This window comes from Amphibalanus amphitrite, unplaced genomic scaffold (assembly GCF_019059575.1).
Source record: "Amphibalanus amphitrite isolate SeventyFive unplaced genomic scaffold, NRLGWU_Aamphi_draft 000188F_arrow, whole genome shotgun sequence".
NCBI lineage: Eukaryota > Metazoa > Arthropoda > Thecostraca > Balanomorpha > Balanidae > Amphibalanus > Amphibalanus amphitrite.
In genome coordinates this window covers 537,762-557,233 of record NW_024881683.1, presented here as the reverse complement: position 1 = coordinate 557,233, position 19,472 = coordinate 537,762, and the positions used below count along the sequence as shown (strand labels likewise).

General features: G+C 45.5%; 1 protein-coding gene across 1 annotated transcript; it reads right to left on the bottom strand.

Moving 5' to 3' along the window:
- Positions 1-846: 846 nt before the first annotated feature.
- LOC122384398 lies at positions 847-2,050 on the bottom strand. The gene has a single exon (XM_043371780.1). It carries the CDS (start codon positions 2,048-2,050, stop codon positions 986-988), a length of 1,065 nt encoding a protein of 354 aa, XP_043227715.1. The 3' UTR covers positions 847-985.
- Between the last annotated feature and the right edge of the window lie 17,422 nt (positions 2,051-19,472).

Genomic DNA, 19,472 nt, shown 5'->3' with positions numbered 1-19,472 from the left:
GTTTATGCATTTTGCAAAATCCTGGCCGGTCAGGCATTTTGCAGATTGCCCGAGTTTTTACTTTGCCTGTAACAAGTATATAATTATGCATGGGTCTGCCGGAAAGATGAAAAATTATCAGCACGAGTGTGGTAATCTTTTCACGAGAGACCGAAGGTCCCGAGCCGAGTGAAAAGATGGCACGAGTGCTGATAATTTTTCATCTTCCCGGCAGACCCATGCATAATTTCATTTCTTATACACTATAATCGTAAGTTGCTATAAATTCTTTATTTCTTTAGTTCTTTAAACTCAAAAACGGGTGATCTTGTCCCGGGCCGGGAAAAGATCAACTGTTCTTGCCACGAATGGTTCATTACGATTTATCCCCGTGTTTTTGGCCAATGAATCTTTCGACTCGGTGTGTAAAAAATCCTTTTCCCTCGTATTTTAATCGAAAGTACCTCGGGCCTACCGGCCCTCGGTACTTTCAATTAAAAACCTCGGTGATACAATTAAATTTTCCCAGCCCCGGGCAGGAATGTATTATAATACATTCCTGGAGGATATATCCTCCACTCGGAGTCATGATGAATCCTCTATATCTTGCCTGGAACGTTCCCTTGTGCGTTCCAAGGTTTTGCGTTGCAAATATGCATTAAATATATTACCTATATAACATGAATAATTAAAAAGCAGGCTCTGGGCCATTCACCGTCTTCTACTTCATTCGCTAAAAACGTTCGTCCAAAACAGCAAAATGGCCCTTTTTCGACAGAATCTAATTTCGATTGCAGTATCGTCAATCAAACAGATGCAGTGCATGGCATTGAGCCATGCAGCGTTAACTCCGACTCCGGGCAAAGCTGCCGACTCCGACCGACTCAACTCCGATTTCGACTCCGACTCCGAAGCCCTGTCAGGGACAGCTAAAGCTTCTCAGCGCTGGCAGTGGGGCCGTCCTATTGGTAAGGACCAGTTCCGTCGATGGCTTTAAAGCATCGGCCTACCCGCAAGCACCAGCCGGCACACGGCATACGAAAGGCCGCGCGACTGAGCATACATAATCGTTTCCTCCGCCTAAAACCATTTCCACACAGTTTTCAGCTGTTCCACCATTCGGCTCCGATGTTGATCGCCATGCAAAAGATGAGGTGGAGCCGTCCACCGACTTCCACGTTCCCTCCACTTCGGTATCCGATATTCCAGCCCAGGTAGATGAGGCCAGGCCGAGACTGTAGTAGACTACCTTGAACGTCTCCATGTTGATGACGGGCGAGAGGCGGGCTCCCGGCTGCAGTCCTGCACAGTGGTCATCAGCGGCCTGCCAGGCCATGGCCGTGGAGACGTAGTGGTAGCAGTAGTCGTCCACGAAGAGCCAGCCGGCCGGACAGGGGCTCATCAGTTGGCATTTGTAGGGTGTTTCGCAGATATAGCGTGATGATGTCGCAGAGCCCCATGCGTTGTAGTCGATTGCATGACCAACCCTTACGTTGACGTACCCGGGATCCTCAGGGGTTGGATACATCGGCAGTTGAAACGAGACGGCTTCCCCATTCGGGCCGGTGAAAGCGCCGGCCTCAAGCTTTACACCAGTGAACTCGGTGCCGGCGGAGCGAGAGGGGTGGTACAACAGCCAGCTGCTCTCCTGCACGTCATTCGGCACTGCCAGGTCAGACTGCTCCCCGAGACTCTGACATGCTGCTCGGTGTGCGTCCCAGAGCTGTGCCGTATCGAGCACCCCTCGAAAGAAGCACCGGTCCCGGAACGCAAACCAGCCGGTTGGACAGGGGGACATCGATGGGCGGGAGTAGTCGACCGACATCATGGCACTGGTATCAGCAGCAGTGTTGTAGACCTGGTTGAACACCTGACATTGTCCGCCGTCGGTGAACGTGAAGCCGACACAGCCGGACGTCCTGTTGCACCAGGCGGCGCAGCTGAGACGAGACGGCGCCGTAGACTCGGCCAGTGGTCCTGCGGAGAACACATCCAGCCTGCGGACGTACGAGGCGCCGGCCAGCAGCGCGCAGCTGAGGAGCAGCACGGCCGACGGACGGAGCGCGTCCATCGCGGCCGGCGGCTGCCAGGTACCTGAGTGGGACCGGTATGCCTCACTCGCATATTGGCTGGTTTGTGTATCCGTATGCGCATGTTGCCTAGGATTTGGTCGCGCCATTGCAGGGTTGCCAAGCAATTTGTCACATGGTTGCGTGTCCGTTGTCAGCTTCACAGATGGCTAGGGTCTGGTTTAAAGTTCATATTGCGTTTTTAAACCAGCAGCATTGCATGATTACCTTTTAGCTCCCAGGCTCCACTACGCGTTTTTTTCGTGCGAGTTTGCGATATTGCGATATCGCATCGCAAGAAGTTCAGAATTCTGAACTTGTTTGCGATATTGCGTGAAGGATTTTGCATTAACGATATTGCGTGATGTTTCTTGCGCAATATCGATCACGCTATACCGCAAAAAAGTTCGTTATTCGGAACTTTTTGCGATGCGGTATCGCAATGTCGCCAAATCGCACGGAAAATCGCGTAGTGGAGCCTGGGCTTAAACGACGTACAATGTACATACTACCACCATTGAACTCTGTAATGTGAAGGGACCATGGGCCGCAAGATGGTGTCCAATGGGTCCCGCCATGTTACATATACATTTCTGTAGACCAGAAAACATTGTTTACGAATGAGTCCCATAGCGTTGGCGCGAGGGTCGTTGGTAAGCTGTTTGCATAGGGACTATCCCACCTTCAAAAAAGTACCGTTTAGGATTCGGAAACGTTACTCATGATATTTTGACGAATTCTGCAAGTTTTTACGCGTTTTCATCGTATACTTTTTGAGATATTGCGACTTTCATATTTCATCGTGACGTCATTTATATCGAATCTGTGACGTAATGAAGGATTTACTTCATGTCAATGTGAGGGGAAATTTGGCAGCAAATATATTTGCTCTCAAATATGACGCGGCTCATACAATAACAAGAGTGTCTCTTATTGGCTTATTCGTAAATCAAGTGATACTTCACTTGAATGTGTGACAGGCGTTCAAAAGGCAAATGAGTAATGTAATGACGTCATCAAATGGCCGTTAATAGTTAAGAGATAGGGCCTTAGCTAAGGCCCACTTTTCAAATGAAGGGAACGAATTTCTTTAACACCACGAAACTGAGGATATTGCGACCAGGATATATAGTGGTTTCTGAACCTGGCCGCCAACTTGCTATCTCAACTCAGAACTAATGCAAAGGTGGGACAGTCCAGAGTATATAGAACACCGGGTACAGTCAGAGTTTGGGATATGGTAGCAGTGAAATGTCGACAGAAATGGCGAACAAGTTACAAATGGAGGTTGGTTTATTCCACTGTTATACTTCCTCTTGAAAACTGTTGACACACGTGACGTCATAGAGTAAAAAGTCCCCATCTAGGGTCGTTATGACAAATTTTTGACATTATTAAATAACAAAATTATATTGTGTTACCTGTTTATTTCTTATTTTGTTCCAAAAATCATTTTCTAATATCTCTATCGGCCAATTATTTGTTAATTACGTCATCTGGGGCCGCGAGTCGGCGAATGCAATCGGTCGGAAAAAAAAACACGTGTTTTCGGCGGCCGAGGTAAACAAAATACAGTATAGGTAGCTTTGGGTGATATGTTATTTATGTTATTGAAATCGCGGCTCCTGACGTCAGTACTTTTTCGTCGCAGTGATTTTCACTTTTAGAATTTTCTTCAATGATTGTGGTATTCAGTTCTGCCTCTGATTTGCAATGGCAATTATAATTTGAAGTAATTATAATTTGTTATGGCCCTGCACACCTCGCTGAAAAGTGAAACTGAAACGGCTGGAAAAACAGTATTGCAACTGGTTTCAAATTATTCTTCAAATTTCCTCGAAGTCAGGCTTAGACCTATGAATAACACCAGATTTGCCAGCATGTTCAAGCTGCTCCGTTAATCTCCAGAACATCAGGTTCTCTTCTGATGCTTACAATGCCTGCGGCTGCAATGTCCGTCAAGACAGCCAATATTCAGCCCAGATTCAGCCCGGATTCAGCCCAGATTCGGGACACCTCCGATCAAGCTGAAACTCGCACACAATGTAGGCCATGACATGCCCAATCCACAGTCCAAGTCATTCGGTGGCACTCCCAGCCGTTTGACCTACAGAGGTCAGCAAAGGTCACGTGCCCCAAATTTGCACAGCAGATTGTGGCCCACCCAGTAGAGCTAGAGCGCTATAAATGGCACCAATCGACTCGCCAGCATCTAATCTTACTTTCCCAACACTCATTTGACCTCTCAAGGTCATGCGATGACCTTAGGTCATTTGTGGGCTATGTCGAAAATACACTTGCACAGCAGTTTTCGAGTAGAGGGATTGACCGAATTCCAAATCAAAGCACATCATCGGGTAGCCCATAGGCCGTAGTAACTTTCCCCGCGCCCTGCTGGGGGGGGGGGGTGTTTGAACACCCCCCCCTTGTGGTTTTTCGCGAATATCTCAAAAACGGCGGCGCGGAGCGCCGCCGTTTTTGGTACACCTTATCATACATCAATTCTACACATGTTGTAAAAATTTCAGACCAAGGTCATTCAAGGTCAGGTCACCAGGTCACTTGAAGTGACCTCACCTCATAAAAAGTTTCAATGTCTGTCATAGCTACACCGAGTGACCGATCGCTTTGAAACTTTCAGCGATTGCTAAGAGCAATAGCATGTACAAAATGTATATCTCAGAATTTTGATATCGATGACCTAAGGTCAGGTCAATTTTGCGACCTCCCCATTATAAGTCAATGGGAGAAAATTGAAATGCGCCTCTTTTGGACGAAAGACATTATAAACACTCCCAAACACTGAATTACAAGTGGTTTAGACACACTGAACATGAAAATGGTGTCCGTGACCCCTGTTTATGCCCTGAGGTCATCTTAGGTCACGAATGGTATCTAACAGTTTTTCGCAAATAACTTTTGATAGAGGCATGCTAGAGCGATGAAAACGCCATATGTGTGTTCAGCTCGACGATACGGATCGACTGATATGCAACATGACCCTTTCCGGTCAGGTCATGCTTGACCTGAGGTCAAATTTTCAAGTTTACCTTTCAAGGTCAAGTAATAGTTCATTCGATGCGTCTTGACGAGAGGAACACGATGCCGGTGAAAGTAAGCTCGTACAAGGCTTGGGTCAAAAGTTATTGCAGAAAAACTTTCCGAAAAAATCGGCTATTTTTGCAGTTTTTGCCCCCTGCAGGCAAAACCGTTGACGTTAGGTCAAATCTGAGAAAATTACTCAGAAAGGGCGTTAATAGGGCTATCGAATGCGCTTTTCCGCGGCGCTGTAGCTCTATTGGTTCCCGAGTTATGCGTTGGCTTCTTGGAAATTTTCGACATTCGACCTGGAAATCGGCGAAATTTTGCCTTCAATGACCTCTGGTGACCTGACCTTTGACCTGACCAAAAAATTGACCGAAGTGATTTCCTCATTATTTTTGACGCCCTTTCGAACGCCGCCTTCCGCGTATCGCTACGTGGCCCAGGAGCCGAGTTAGAAGGGGGGGGGGGGTGTTCAAACACCCCCCCCCCCAGCAGGGCGTGGAAATCCAGGACCCCCAGCAGGGCGCGGGTTAAAGGGACTATCCCACCTTCTAAAATGTTGTTAAAACCAGTTAAATTGTGCCCGACTTTATAGATTGGATGACCAGGAACACGGTTCTGGCATTTATTTTTCATTAAACATCTTAGGCTTCCCATATTCCAAACACAAACTTTCAAATATGTGACGTCACAGCCCAAAATTACCTCCCTCCCCAGGCCACATTACTGTCATAAAGCTGATTCTTTTTACTCTATAGGCACCACAACAAAGTTCAGACCAAGTTTTAAGCGATTTTTCAACGAACAAACCCATTTAAATCAGAATGACTAAGCGAGGTGACGTCACACTAACGGTCGCTCCATGTTGAAGATAGGGCCTTGTACAAGGCCCATTTTCAAATGAAGGGAACGAATTTCTTCAACACCAAGAGGCCGCGCGGGTTGCAACCTAGATAGATAGTGGTTTCTGAACCTCGCCGCAAACTTGGCTATCTCAACTCAAACCGCATGTTAAAGGTGGGATAGACCCTTTAAAAACCGCTTCTCGATATGTGACCCCCTTTGACCTCGGCAGGTCAAAATGTGCAAATAAACGACACTCCATACGTCGCAGCCCGGATTCAGCCAAGATTTGGGACGTCTCCGATCAAGCTGAAAATCGCACACAATGTAGGACCTGATATGCCCAATCCACAGTCCGAGTCATTCAGTGGCACTCCCAGCCGCTTGACCTACAGAGGTCAGCAAAGGTCACGTAGCCCAAATTTGCACAACAGATTGTGGCCCACCCAGTAGAGCTAGAGCGCTAGAAATGGCACCAATCGACTCGCCAGCATCTAATCTTACTTTCCCAGCACTCATTTGACCTTTCAAGGTCATGCGATGACCTAAGGTCATTTGTGGGCTATGTCGAAAATACACTTGCACAGCAGTTTTCGAGTAGAGGAATTGACCGAATTCCAAATCAAAGCACATCATTGGGTGGGAGTACCGCCGAATGACTTAGACTGTGGATTTGGCATGTCCGCACCTACATTGTCTGCGATTTTCAGCTTGATCGGAGATGTCCCGAATCTGGGCTGAATCTGGGCTGCGACGTATGGAGTGTCGTTTATTTGCACAATTTGACCTGCCGAGGTCAAACGGGGTCACATATCGAGAAGCGGTTTTTAAGAAAAGTTATTACGGACTATGGGCTACCCGATGATGTGCTTTGATTTGGAATTCGGTCAATCCCTCTACTAGAAAACTGCTGTGCAAGTGTATTTTCGACATAGCCCACAAATGACCTTAGGTCATCGCATGACCTTGAGAGGTCAAATGAGTGTTGGGAAAGTAAGATGAGATGCTGGCGAGTCGATTGGTGCCATTTTTAGCGCTCTAGCTCCACTGGGTGGGCCACAATCTGCTGTGCAAATTTGGGCCACGTGACATTTGCTGACCTCTGTAGGTCAAACGGCTGGGAATGCCATCGAATGACTCGGACTGTGGATTGGGCACGTCAGCAATTTCATTGTGTGCGATTTTCAGCTTGATCGGAGATATCCCGAATCTGGGCTGAATCCGGGCTGCGACGTATGGAGTGTCGTTTTTTGTGCATTTTGACCTGCCGAGGTCAAACGGGGTCACATATCGAAAAGCAGTTTTCAAGGAAAGCTACTACGGCCTATGGGCTACCCGATGATGTGCTTTGATTTGGAATTCGGTCAATCCCTCTACTCGAAAACTGCTGTGCAAGTGTATTTTCGACATAGCCCACAAATGACCTTAGGTCATCGCATGACCTTGAGAGGTGAAATGAGTGTTGGGTAAGTAAGATTAGATGCTCGCGAGTCGATTGGTGCCATTTTTAGCGATCTAGCTCTACTGGGTGGGCCACAATCAGCTGTGCAAATTTTGGCCACGTGACTTTTGCTGACCTTTGTAGGTCAAACGGCTGGGAGTGCCGCCGAATGACTTGGACTGTGGATTAGGCACGTCATGGCCTACATTGTGTGCGAGTTTCAGCTTGATCGGAGATGTCCCGAATCTGGGCTGAATCCGGGCTGCGACGTATGGAGTGTCGTTTATTTGCACATTTTGACCTGCCGAGGTCAAACGGGGTCACATATCGAGAAGCGGTGTTTAAGGAAAGTTACTGCGGCCTATGGGCTACTCGATGATGTGCTTTGGTTTGGAATTCGGTCAATTCCTCTACTCGAAAACTGTTGTGCAAGTGTATTTTCGACATAGCCCACAAATGACCTTAGGTCATCGCATGACCTTGAGAGGTCAAATGAGTGCTGGGAAAGTAAGATTAGATGCTGGCGAGTCGATTGGTGTCATTTTTAGCGCTCCAACTCTACTGGGTGGGCCACAATCTGCTGTGCAAATTTGGGCTACGTGACCTTTGCTGACCTCTGTAGGTCAAACGGCTGGGAGTGCCACCGAATGACTCGGACTGTGGATTGGGCATGTCCGCACCTACATTGTGTGCGATTTTCAGCTTGATCGGAGATGTCCCTAATCTGGGCTGAATCCGGGCTGCGACGTATGGAGTGTCTTTTATTTAAACATTTTGACCTGCCGAAGTCAAACGGGGTCACATATCGAGAAGCGGTTTTTAACCCGCGCGGGGCTGGGGGGGGTAAATTTTACTCCCCCCCCCCCCTCGCGAATTTTTGCGATATCTCAAAAACGGCGGCGCGCAGCGCCGCCAAACTTTCTGTACCTTTTCTTACATCAATTTGACACTTTCCCTGAAAATTTGAGCGAAATCCGTCCGAAAATTTTTGAGAAATTGACGTTTTAGTGACGTCATGTTCGCCATTTTCGCCTCAAAAACGGCAAAAGTTCAAACGCCGCTAACATCTTCATTTTTAAAGGAATCAAGACGTAACAAAAAAGGTTATACGTAATTTTACTTTGTCTATCAAATGGCTATCTCGGTTTTTTGAAAATTTTGGATTTTGGCCTAAATTTTTTCAAAAAACTGACTTTTTTGGGAAAATCATTATAAAATCCAAAATTTTGAGTCTATCGAAAAAACCGGAATATATGTCATAGAAGTGGTCTATGTGCACCTACATATCAAATTTTAGAAGAATCGGTTCAAAAATGTGGGAGTTATTCAAAATTTTATGACGTCACGACACACAAATTTTTTTTAAAAAAATGACTTTTTTGGAAGTTCTAGACCTCGTACGAAAACAAAAATAGCACCATTCGATTCGCCGTGAAAAACTGCATCAGATAGACACCATTTTAGGCCTTAACAACCAACTTCAAAATTTGACCTCACTTGACCTGACCTTGACCTGACCTCGACCTGAAATTCATCCAGAGGTGGTCCATATCACTTATTGAGTGTGCCTATTGAATTCTATGAGTAAAATGACCCATAAAACATGTGTCGCACATGCCCTTTTCTATATTTTGTTTTTTGGTGACCTGACCTGACCTGACCTGACCTTGACCTTGACCTCTGAATGATATTGTATGCAACGAATATTGTCTTGGTAGCCTAAGAACACGTTTTGGGCGATCAGTCTCAGTGCATGACTCCATTCTTCGGCAACTACGGTGCAAGGCCGATACTGTAGAAACTTGCAATTTGTACCCTTGACCTGACCTTGACCTTGACCTCAAACTTTAAATTAAGTACATGTTTTTAGTAGTTCGTGATGAGAGCTTTTGATTAACGTTTGAATTTTCCAAATCGGACCATTAGTTCGGGAGATAACAGGGGGGGGGGGGTAAAATTTACCCCCCCCCCCCAGCCCCGCGCGTTCGGCTGGAGACCCCAGCCCCGCGCGGGTTAAGGAAAGTTACTACGGCTATCCGATGATGTGCTTTGATTTGGAATTCGGTGAATTCCTCTACTCGAAAACTGCTGTGCAAGTGTATTTTCGACATAGCCCACAAATGTGACCTTAGGTCATCGCATGACCTTGAGAGGTCAACTGAGTGTTGGGAAAGTAAGATTAGATGCTGGCGAGTCGATTGGTGCCATTTTTAGCGTTCTAGCTCTACTGGGTGGGCCACAATCTGCTGTGCAAATTTGGGTCACCTGACCTTTGCTGACCTCTGTAGGTCAAACGGCTGGAAGTGCCGCCGAATGACTTGTACTGTGGATTGGGCACGTCATGTACTACATTGTGTGCGAGTTTCAGCTTGATCGGAGATGTCCCTAATCTGGGCTGAATCTGGGCTGCGACGTATGGAGTGTCGTTTATTTACACATTTTGACCTGCCGAGGTCAAACGGGGTCACATATCGAGAAGCGGTTTTTAAGGAAAGTTACTACGACCTGTGGGCTACCCGATGATGTGCTTTGATTTGGAATTCGGTCAATCCCTTTATTCGAAAACTGCTGTGCAAGTGTATTTTCGACATAGCCCACAAATGACCTTAGGTCATCGTATGACCTTAGGTCATCGTATGACCTTGAGAGGTCAAATGAGTGTTGGGAAAGTAAGATTAGATGCTGGCGAGTCGATTGGTGCCATTTTTACCGCTCTAGCTCTACTGGGTGGGCCACAATCTGCTGTGCAAATTTGGGCCACGTGACCTTTGCTGACCTCTGTAGGTCAAACGGCTGGGAGTGCCCCCGAATGACTTGGACTGTGGATTGGGCACGTCATGGCCTACATTGTGTGCGAGTTTCAGCTTGATCGGAGGTGTCCCGAATCTGGGCTGAATCCGGGCTGAATCTGGGCTGAATATGGGCTGTCTTGATCAACATGCGGCTGCAACATTATATTGCTAAGAATGGCAGGTCAGCAAGATGTATGTGCAGAGGCACTTAGCCAATGCACAATGCAGTGCAGATTAATTGTGGTGTGAATTTTGTGTGGATCAGTCAGTGCACAATGCGTGCCTTGATGTAGTAAATGCCATGCCGAACGGCTGTGCTGTGATATGAGCTGGCACTGTTGATGCAGTGCTATCTAAGAAATTTTCAGAAGGCAAATGAGACATCATTGAATATTGCTGTAGTTTCCATATAAGTGCAGAGTTCCCAAGCTTGCAGTCTTTTTTCGTGTGATTGTGCACATTTCCAGCCAATGTGTTGCTAATGCGGAATACTTAGTTGCTAGATTGGCTGGCACAGCTTGTCAAGTGTCAACTCTGTGGTAAATGTGAAGATGAAGTCCATTGAAGATTTTGAACATCTAACCTGACCTAACCTTACCTTCTAACTCAAAGCTTTCAACCTACCAATATACTACTTACGAACCCACCAGCCTAAAACCTACAACCTAACTCCTACAACCTACCGTACCGGGACGGCTGGGACCACTTCTGCGCCTGCCATCTATCGGGCAGTGTTTGGAACTACAGCGGGCGCCGGCCGGCCGCGCCGCGCGGCGCCGTTACCGGGCTATGGAGGCGAATGAAGTGGTATAAAACCAGACGAATTTTACGCTTGTAAAGCAAAAAACGAAAAATGTACATTCACCACAGTGTTCAGCAAAGTACTGGGAACAATATGGATATAATTTAAAGCTAGTACGATGCGAACTGTTGGTTCCCTAGAGCAGTATTTACATACTTGTAGGAGATAGGACTTTAACATTACGGGAGCTTCTAAACTGCGCTCGCAAAGTACTTGATTGTAAATATTTTCATTTAGAGGCAAAAATCTAAAAATGTACAGTCAGAGCGTTGTTCCCAATGCTTCTAGGTACACAATGAGCATAAATTTAGCTCGAAATGTCATCACACATTGGTTCCCAGTCCAGTTTAAAACGACACTTTGTGCCGCAGAGCCTATCTCTTCCAATGGATGGCGGCTGGGTGGCGGTTTTAGTGGTGGACAAGACAATTCTTGAGTGAAATGAAATCATTTGCTTTCAAAGAATAAATTTGAAGAACTTGTAATAATTGACAATAGATCGTTAATTACAGTGTATAATTTCAAGTTCATGGCAAATGAAAATATTTTAAACAATGCTAGTGAACCCCAGTACCGCCGCGCGAGAAAGCAAGTACTCGACGCACGGTCTGCCCGCCACTTCTGAAAATGGTCCGCGGCCGGCCGGCCGCGACCCGACACGCCAAACTAAAGTCTACAATCTGGACTTCATCTACACATATATCAACTCTATTGCCTGATAATCTTTTCTTGTTTCACACAATCTTATGGCCTGATATGTTTTTCTGAAGCAATAGTTAAAGAATGTGATAAGTTGAGTAATTTTGCACAAATGGAGATAAATCAATTTATATGAGTGTTTTTGAGCTAAGTTGTGTTTCAGTGGTGTTAAATGGAATGTTGTCATCATCACATTGCATTCCCACCATGATCAAATGCTGATGGAGACAGAAGTATTGACTATTGAGATGAGCCATCCATTTGTGTTTTTACCAATGCATTACCTTAGGCCTTTAGGGAAAAGTGATCAAAAGTTGTTGAGGGAAGGGGAATATGGAGAAGAGCATTTATTGTTTGTTTTTGGGAAGAAGAAAATCAATAAAACTTATGAACAAGAAATGATCATGCATTGTATTATGAACCCAAATCAAACAGGATTCTCTCATGACCATACTAAGTGCACAGCCCTTAGCTGTTTGTGCACAGTGGAACCCGCTTAAAGGAAGACTGCCACCTTCAAAAAGTTTTCTCAGATCGGCCTATGATTTATTCCCTGGACAAAACAAAATTTTAGAATTCACCTGACAAAGTATTATCACGTGAATCGCGAAAAAAATTGTCGATTATCATACAATTATCAATCGGTTAATGTCTAGCGACAATGTTTACACATCACTAGACTTCAAGGTCATAAGATTATTACATTTTATTTGAAAAAGTAAGGTATTTTATGATTTACTAATATATGATTTCATAAGAAATTGGCCATGTTTAATTTATTTTGCATTTAAGTTCGTAAAACATTTAAAAATCATGGCTCATTTGGAATGGGTCTGGCGCATGTTAAACCCCATTTCCCACACTTTTTTGGAAAAAATGAACTACTGAATATATAAGTTTAACTTTTATTTTGACTCTCCAAAATTCTTCTCTGATCTCGAAACAATCAAAGTTTTGACATATATTTACCAAAAGATAAGAAAATTCATGTTTCAAAGTTATCGATAAACAGTAGATATGTCGGTTTTCTTGGACTAAAAAAATGGCATCAAACTGAACTTTGGTCTCCGATTTCTCGCAAACGGGTTCGAATTTCGGAAAACCGACTTCAGTCTGGGACATAGGTGGCTCAGCTCTAGTGAAAAACGTTTTGTGGAAAAAAGGTGGCAGTCTACCTTTAACCCTCGCCGGACTTATTGGTTTTCTACATACGCGCCGGCCGGGGGCCGGGGTGGGGGGGGGGGGGCGGGGGTAGGCACGACCCCATCTCGCCGTTTCGCCCCTAATGGAGCTAGAACGTTGCGGAAAAGACGAGCGTGTGTGTCGTTACGAGATGCAGCGTTTTGTACCAAATTTTAAGGTCTCGGGTAAACCGGTGACCTCTGAGGTCAGGTCAAGTGGCCCAAGGTACGGGTTCGGTTTTGGCGAAGAACTTCGCAAAAAATGATTGCAGGGCCGCGATTTTGACAGCATCGTATTCGCCCTGCTCATGGTACTCTTTTTTATTTGGGTGAGGCCAACTTTGGGTGTTGACCTCGGGTCACGGTGAGGTCAGAGATCCCAAGGGCACGAACTTGGTCGAAGGAGGTCATGTCACATATCATTCAATTGGGCAAGTCTTCTCGAGTCTATTGGTGGCTTTCCCGACTCGCTAGCTCAATTTGATCAGAAGTTTTTGTCGAAAAACTCTTATGACACTAGTGACGTCATCAATGACGTCACGCAAGCTCTTGGTGCAAAAATGAAGCATCAAACCTTGTAAAGAGTGCATGAAATAATCACGGTTGCGTGTGCTACAGCTAGTCTGAGATCGTTCTGGGCTCCAAAATAGCTGTTTATAAGTTTCTCCCATTGGCTTATAATAGTGAGGTCATATATGACCGGCCTGACCTCATGTGAGCTTGAATAAAAAAGCGAGATATACACGTTGTGAGACATCTGGAGGATACTAGGTCCTGCAAGTTTCATCTCCTTGTGAAATCTGCTCTGACACTGAGGGCGTTGCGAAGTTGCGGTATCCTTCGCCCTGGTGGGGGGGGGCCATTTTGGCCCCCCCCTGTGGTTTTTCAGCGATAACTCAGAAACCACTTGAGTTAGCGCCCTGAAACTTTGTATAGCTGTTTATTCAACATTTTTACATCATGTCCTGTTTTGGGGGGTTCGGGTCAGGTCAGGTCAGGTCACAAGGTCACCAAAACTGACACCACCTCTAAAAAAGTTCAAAGCTCTCTCAAAGGCACAGCTTTTATCCGATCGATGTAAAATTTACAGTACTTGAAGATGTCACCCAGCTCTACAAAATGGCTATCTCGGATTTTTTATAAATGTGACCTAAGGTCAGGTCAGGTCATCGCTGCTCCCCATTATAAGTCAATGGGAGAATCGAAAAGTAGTTGTTTTTCAGCTAAATCGGGCGTGATTGATCCTATATTTCGTTATTGAAGTGTCTTGGGTCAGCAAATCACAGCCCATGTGAAACCATTTGCTTGTGACCTCGCTGAGGTCACGCTAGGTCATCTCCCTGGTCACCAGAGGTCACCAGCGGTTTTTCTGCACTTACTTGTTATTGAATAGAGATAGAGACTCCGTTCGACGTTTATCGTGTTTGTCTCGTCAATGCGGATCGAATGATATGCAGCATGACCTATTTCGGTAAGGTCATGACCTTGACCTGAGGTCAAATTTTCAAAATGACCTTTCGAGGTCAAGCTATATATCATTCGACGCGTCTCGACGAGCCAAGCACGATGGTGCATGAATCGTTTCTCTATTTTCTCGTGAATGCATGCTATAGTTAAAAACATTTTCAACAAAATTTGCCAAGTTGACCTTGCATGACCTCTGTAGGCCAAACCGTTGAGCTGAGGTCAAATCTGACGAACCTTGGCGAAAGAGCTTGAAAAGAGCTATCGATTGCTTTTTTCCGCGGCTCTCTAGCTCTTCTAGTTTCCGAGCTACAGCGGAATATGTCCGGCAACACCGAAAACACTGAAATTTGACCTATGATGACCTCTAGCGACCTCAATATTGACCTTAGCGAAAAAATGACCGAAATACTTTCGAACGTACTTGTTATGGGCTTTCGTTTGCTTTTTTCCGCGTCTTCCTAGCCCTCTTCGTTTTCGAGTTAGACGGGGGGGGTCATTTTGGCCCCCCCCCCACCAGGGCGAAGGTGGCTCAGACCCACACCAGGGCGCGGGGTATCTGAGGACGATGCAGAGGTTCACTTATGACGTCAAAGGTCAGTGACCTGACCTGACCTGAAAAAGTTGCTGGTATTGCAAGATCCGGCTTGAATCAGAGGTCAGGTTCATCACTACTCGGTACGTTCCGAGCATTCGAGAAAGCAACAATCAAGATGTAATTGAATGATACCGTTTAGGATGACATCTTCCCGCTTATCGCCATATTTCAGCGTTTTATGTATGTACAGTGGATCTAATTAGGATCTCCAGACGTAACTAGATGGCGTTGAGCCTTAGTCGAGTCCATGTCAAATTCAAGGAGAGGTCACTACCGAGCTGGGCCCGATGGGGAGGTGGGCGGGGAAAGGCGGGGCGGATGGCGAGTCAAACACGGTGCGGGTGACCTGTCACGGTGCGGGTGCCTGTCAAACAGCCCCGGCGCGGTCGGGGACTGCCGCACGCTGGGCCGGCGGACCGGAAAAGCGCTAGAAATACCCCCAAGAGTGACTTTCCACACTATGAACAAAATACGTATCATTCGATCCCAAATTGATCAAAGCATACGATTCTGATGCCATTTTTGCCCTAAGGTCGAAATTGAGGTGGTCAGTTGTCACCAAACACAAGACTATTTAGACCCGCTAGTGGCCACCACATTCGCCGATTTTAATGCCAATCTTTAGTTGATATTTATTAGTTGACCAGTTGTCGTTTTGAACGCAATTTTCTGTCAGACTAGTTCAGGGCACTGTTGTTCACTGAACCAACAACATTCTTACATATTGCATCGCTTTTCTGCAAGATAAGCTAGCTTTTTGCAAGCAGCTGCAAGACCTAAATAAAAACAATATCTAAATTTTTAAATAGACTTTTATAAAAAACGTTATTTCGAGCGGCTAAAAATGAACATCTTATACTAGCCTCTGATTACTCATCTTTCGTTCCATATAGGTGCTTTGCTGCTTTTCCCTGCTACTTTTCGAGATATGCGCCAGTCAACCACATGATGTAGGGGCAATTGTCACCTCGCCGCTCTACTGACGGCCCGGCGCTCTTTAAAGTGCCGAAATTTATGAAAAACGAATGTTTATAATCTGAATAAAATATATGTCCCTGAGCTCAAAATTGATCAACGCACACAATGCTGTCAAAATTTTTGGGCCAATGTCAATAATTAAGTCATTATGAACCCCCAACCACAAGTCAGTGATAATCAACAACAACTTGCTCTTTAGGTAGACTTTTTTGAGAAATGTTATTTCGAGCCGCTAAAGATGAGCATGTCATGCAAACAACTAGTCAATTGTCTGCCATGCCCTATTGACGATTATTGCCTATTACTGCTACTTTTCGGGATATCGTCTGCTAAGTCACCTGATATAGCTGCTATGCCACCCTACCGCGGTAGGGTGGCATAGCAGCTATATCAGGTGACTAAGCAGACGATATCTCGAAAAGTAGCAGTAATAGGCAATAATCGTCAATAGGGCATGGCAGACAATTGACTAGTTGTTTGCATGACATGCTCATCTTTAGCGGCTCGAAATAACATTTCTCAAAAAGTCTAACTAAAGAGCAGGTTGTTGTTGATTATCACTGACTTGTGTTTGGGGGTTCATAATGACTTAATTATTGACTTTGGCCCAAAAAATTTGACAGCATTGTGTGCGTTGATCAATTTTGAGCTCAGGGACATATATTTTATTCAGATTATAAACATTCGTTTTTCATAAATTTCAGCGCTTTAAAGAGCGCCGGGCCGTCAGTAGAGCGGCGAGGTGACAATTGCCCCTACATCATGTGGTTGACTGGCGCATATCTCGAAAAGTAGCAGGGAAAAGCAGCAAAGCACCTATATGGAACGAAAGATGAGTAATCAGAGGCTAGTATAAGATGTTTATTTTTAGCTGCTCGAAATCACGTTTTTATAAAAGTCTATTTAAAAATTTAGATATGATTTTTATTATGGTCTTGCAGCTGCTTGCAAAAAGCTAGCTTATCTTGCAGAAAAGCGATGCAATATGTAAGAATGTTGTTGGTACAGTGAACAACAGTGCCCTGAACTAGTCTGACAGAAAATTGCGTTCAAAACGACAACTGGTCAACTAATAAATATCAGCTAAAGATTAGCATTAAAATCGGCAAATGTGGTGGCCACTAGCGGGTCTAAATAGTCTTGTGTTTGGTGACAACTGACCACCTCAATTTCGACCTTAGAGCAAAAATGGCATCAGAATCGTATGCTTTGATCAATTTGGGATCGATTGATACATATTTTGTTCATATTGTGGAAAGTCACTCTTGGGGGTATTTCTAGCGCTTTTCCGGTCCGCCGGCCCAGCGTGTGCCGCGGGCAAATGGCGCACTCCAGCGTTGTTCCATATCGCGGTGGAGGGCCGGGCGACCGGTTAGCTTGGCTGCTTGGAAGGAAAGGATAATGAGGCATGGGTTTGCTGTGGCCGGTTCACCTACTGTTACTTATGATGCACCCAACTTAATGCAAATGTGGCGATGATAATGCAGCTGGCAATGGAATGCAAGCCAATGCTCCGAGCGCCCATCTATAAGGATTAAGATAATTTATGTCTCCTGAAATTTTCATTGAGCATAATTCAAGCACTAGAAAGATCGTATTCGTTCGCCAGTTTTTTGACCGGCTGGCGTTTCTTGCGTAGAGAGCGCCCTTGGGCAAATACTCAGATATAACGCAGGTGATTTTTTTTTTGCTGGTAAGACGGGTCTTTAGGGTCAAATCAAGCAGGGGCGGCGGAACACCTTTAATGAAGTGGGGGCACTGCCGACTTTTGGTCCCATTCTTTCCACGCAACGCCCATAGGGCTAATGTTAAAATGCCAAAATCAAACGGGGGCACGGTGCCCCGATGCCCCCCCCCGTTCCGCCGCCATATGAAATCAAGTCGCTAAGAGACGATGAGGAAAAGTGGACGAATGCGACATTTTTGTGCATGAAGTCTCGAGTTAAAAAAGCTAAAAGTTATTATACGTGTAATCTAAAAAACAATAAGATCAGTTAATAAAAATATTTGACCCGAAATTAGCTTCTGTTTTGTCTGACCATGATTGCGTGTATGACCCCGGTCCAGCCTGGTTCAACTCGGCCCAACCTGGTTCGGCTCCCCTTTTTTAATTAATAATTTAATTAATAATAAATTTGGCCCGAACCTTTTGAATGGAAGGAATCACAAGGACAGAGTCCCCGATAAGCTGAGCTTGTTAAGCGTTGACCCTGCCCTAACTATACCCTCCGATCAAGCAATTCCTGGTCTATTGCAGAATGGTTTTGAGGTTTAAGGCCGCCCCACACTGGAACTCGCATGCGGGTTGCGAGTTTTTGTATTTTCGGGTTTCTTCAAAATCAAATAATACAATCTAGGCTGAGTGACCCACACTACCATCTAACAAGCGAGTCTGCATGTTTTTAGCTTGCGAGCGACCTTGCATTGCATTCCAAAAGTTGATTTTGAGTCAACTTTCGATTTTCCTCGCTGCGAGGTCTGCGAGTTCTGCGAGGTTTGCGGGTTTTTCGTTGGATTTTGGTTCGTTGTGCTGGTATTGCGGCAAAATGTAATTTTCTGAAGGTGTACCGGCTTCACTGCATTCATGACGTTACCATAAGGGAACGGTCCAATCACTCTATGAATTAGTATTATGCCGGCAAACTCAAAACCCGCAAACCCGCAACCCGCATGCGAGTTCCAGTGTGGGGCGGCCTTTAGTCTATGGCAAAATGGTCTATGGTTTAGAGTCCAAATTTTAACGTGCGCACATAGCCGCGCACGGCCGATCCGCTCACTGACTTCGCCTGGCAGCGGCCTGCCACACACCACAACCATACCCGTCAGGAGGCTAAAAACGTCAAGCACACGTCGTGTTTCGAACCCGGACTTTTGCAGCCGGGACGTGCGCCCTCACCACATGGCACATGGAGTCCAACGCTCTACCGAGCGAGCTACCGGGACGGACATTTACCTTGGGGTTTCGCCTCGTGACATTGACAGACGTCAGACACTTTGGCCGAACTTTAGCCGAAACACTGAGCAGGCTGCGCAGGGCGATAGGTGCTCGTAGCGTTGAGGTTGGGTAACCTGTGAGCTGAATGCGATGTCGTGAGTTCGAGCCCCACTCCCGGGTCTGGTTTTATCTAGACACAACCAAAACCTTTCCTTCTACTGCAACACAGATAAGCACGATGACATCTTTCCCCAATATATTTCTCTAATATCCTCCCCAAAAGTCAAAATTATCGCTTATAAACGTTTAGCTAAGTTTCATTTTTTAAGAAAATACCTATTTTTGGTCATTTGTCTGGAGCCATTTCAACTCTTTTTTCCTTTTCTGATTCTTTTCGACCCGATAAAACCCACCAAAACTGAACGTGCCAAATGAAAAATATCTAACTCAAATAACAGTTGAGAAAAGCCTCATCATGCGTCATGAAAAGCATCATGCAACTATCGACTGAAAAGTTGCATGCTATGAATACGTCCTAGATTTCAATTATCATTGTTCAACATTTTGGCTGGAACTGACGCTGCCTCTGCCTTGCCCGTTTGTTTGAGATAATGATTCCCTTCAGTCGCATTCTTGCCGGTTCCAC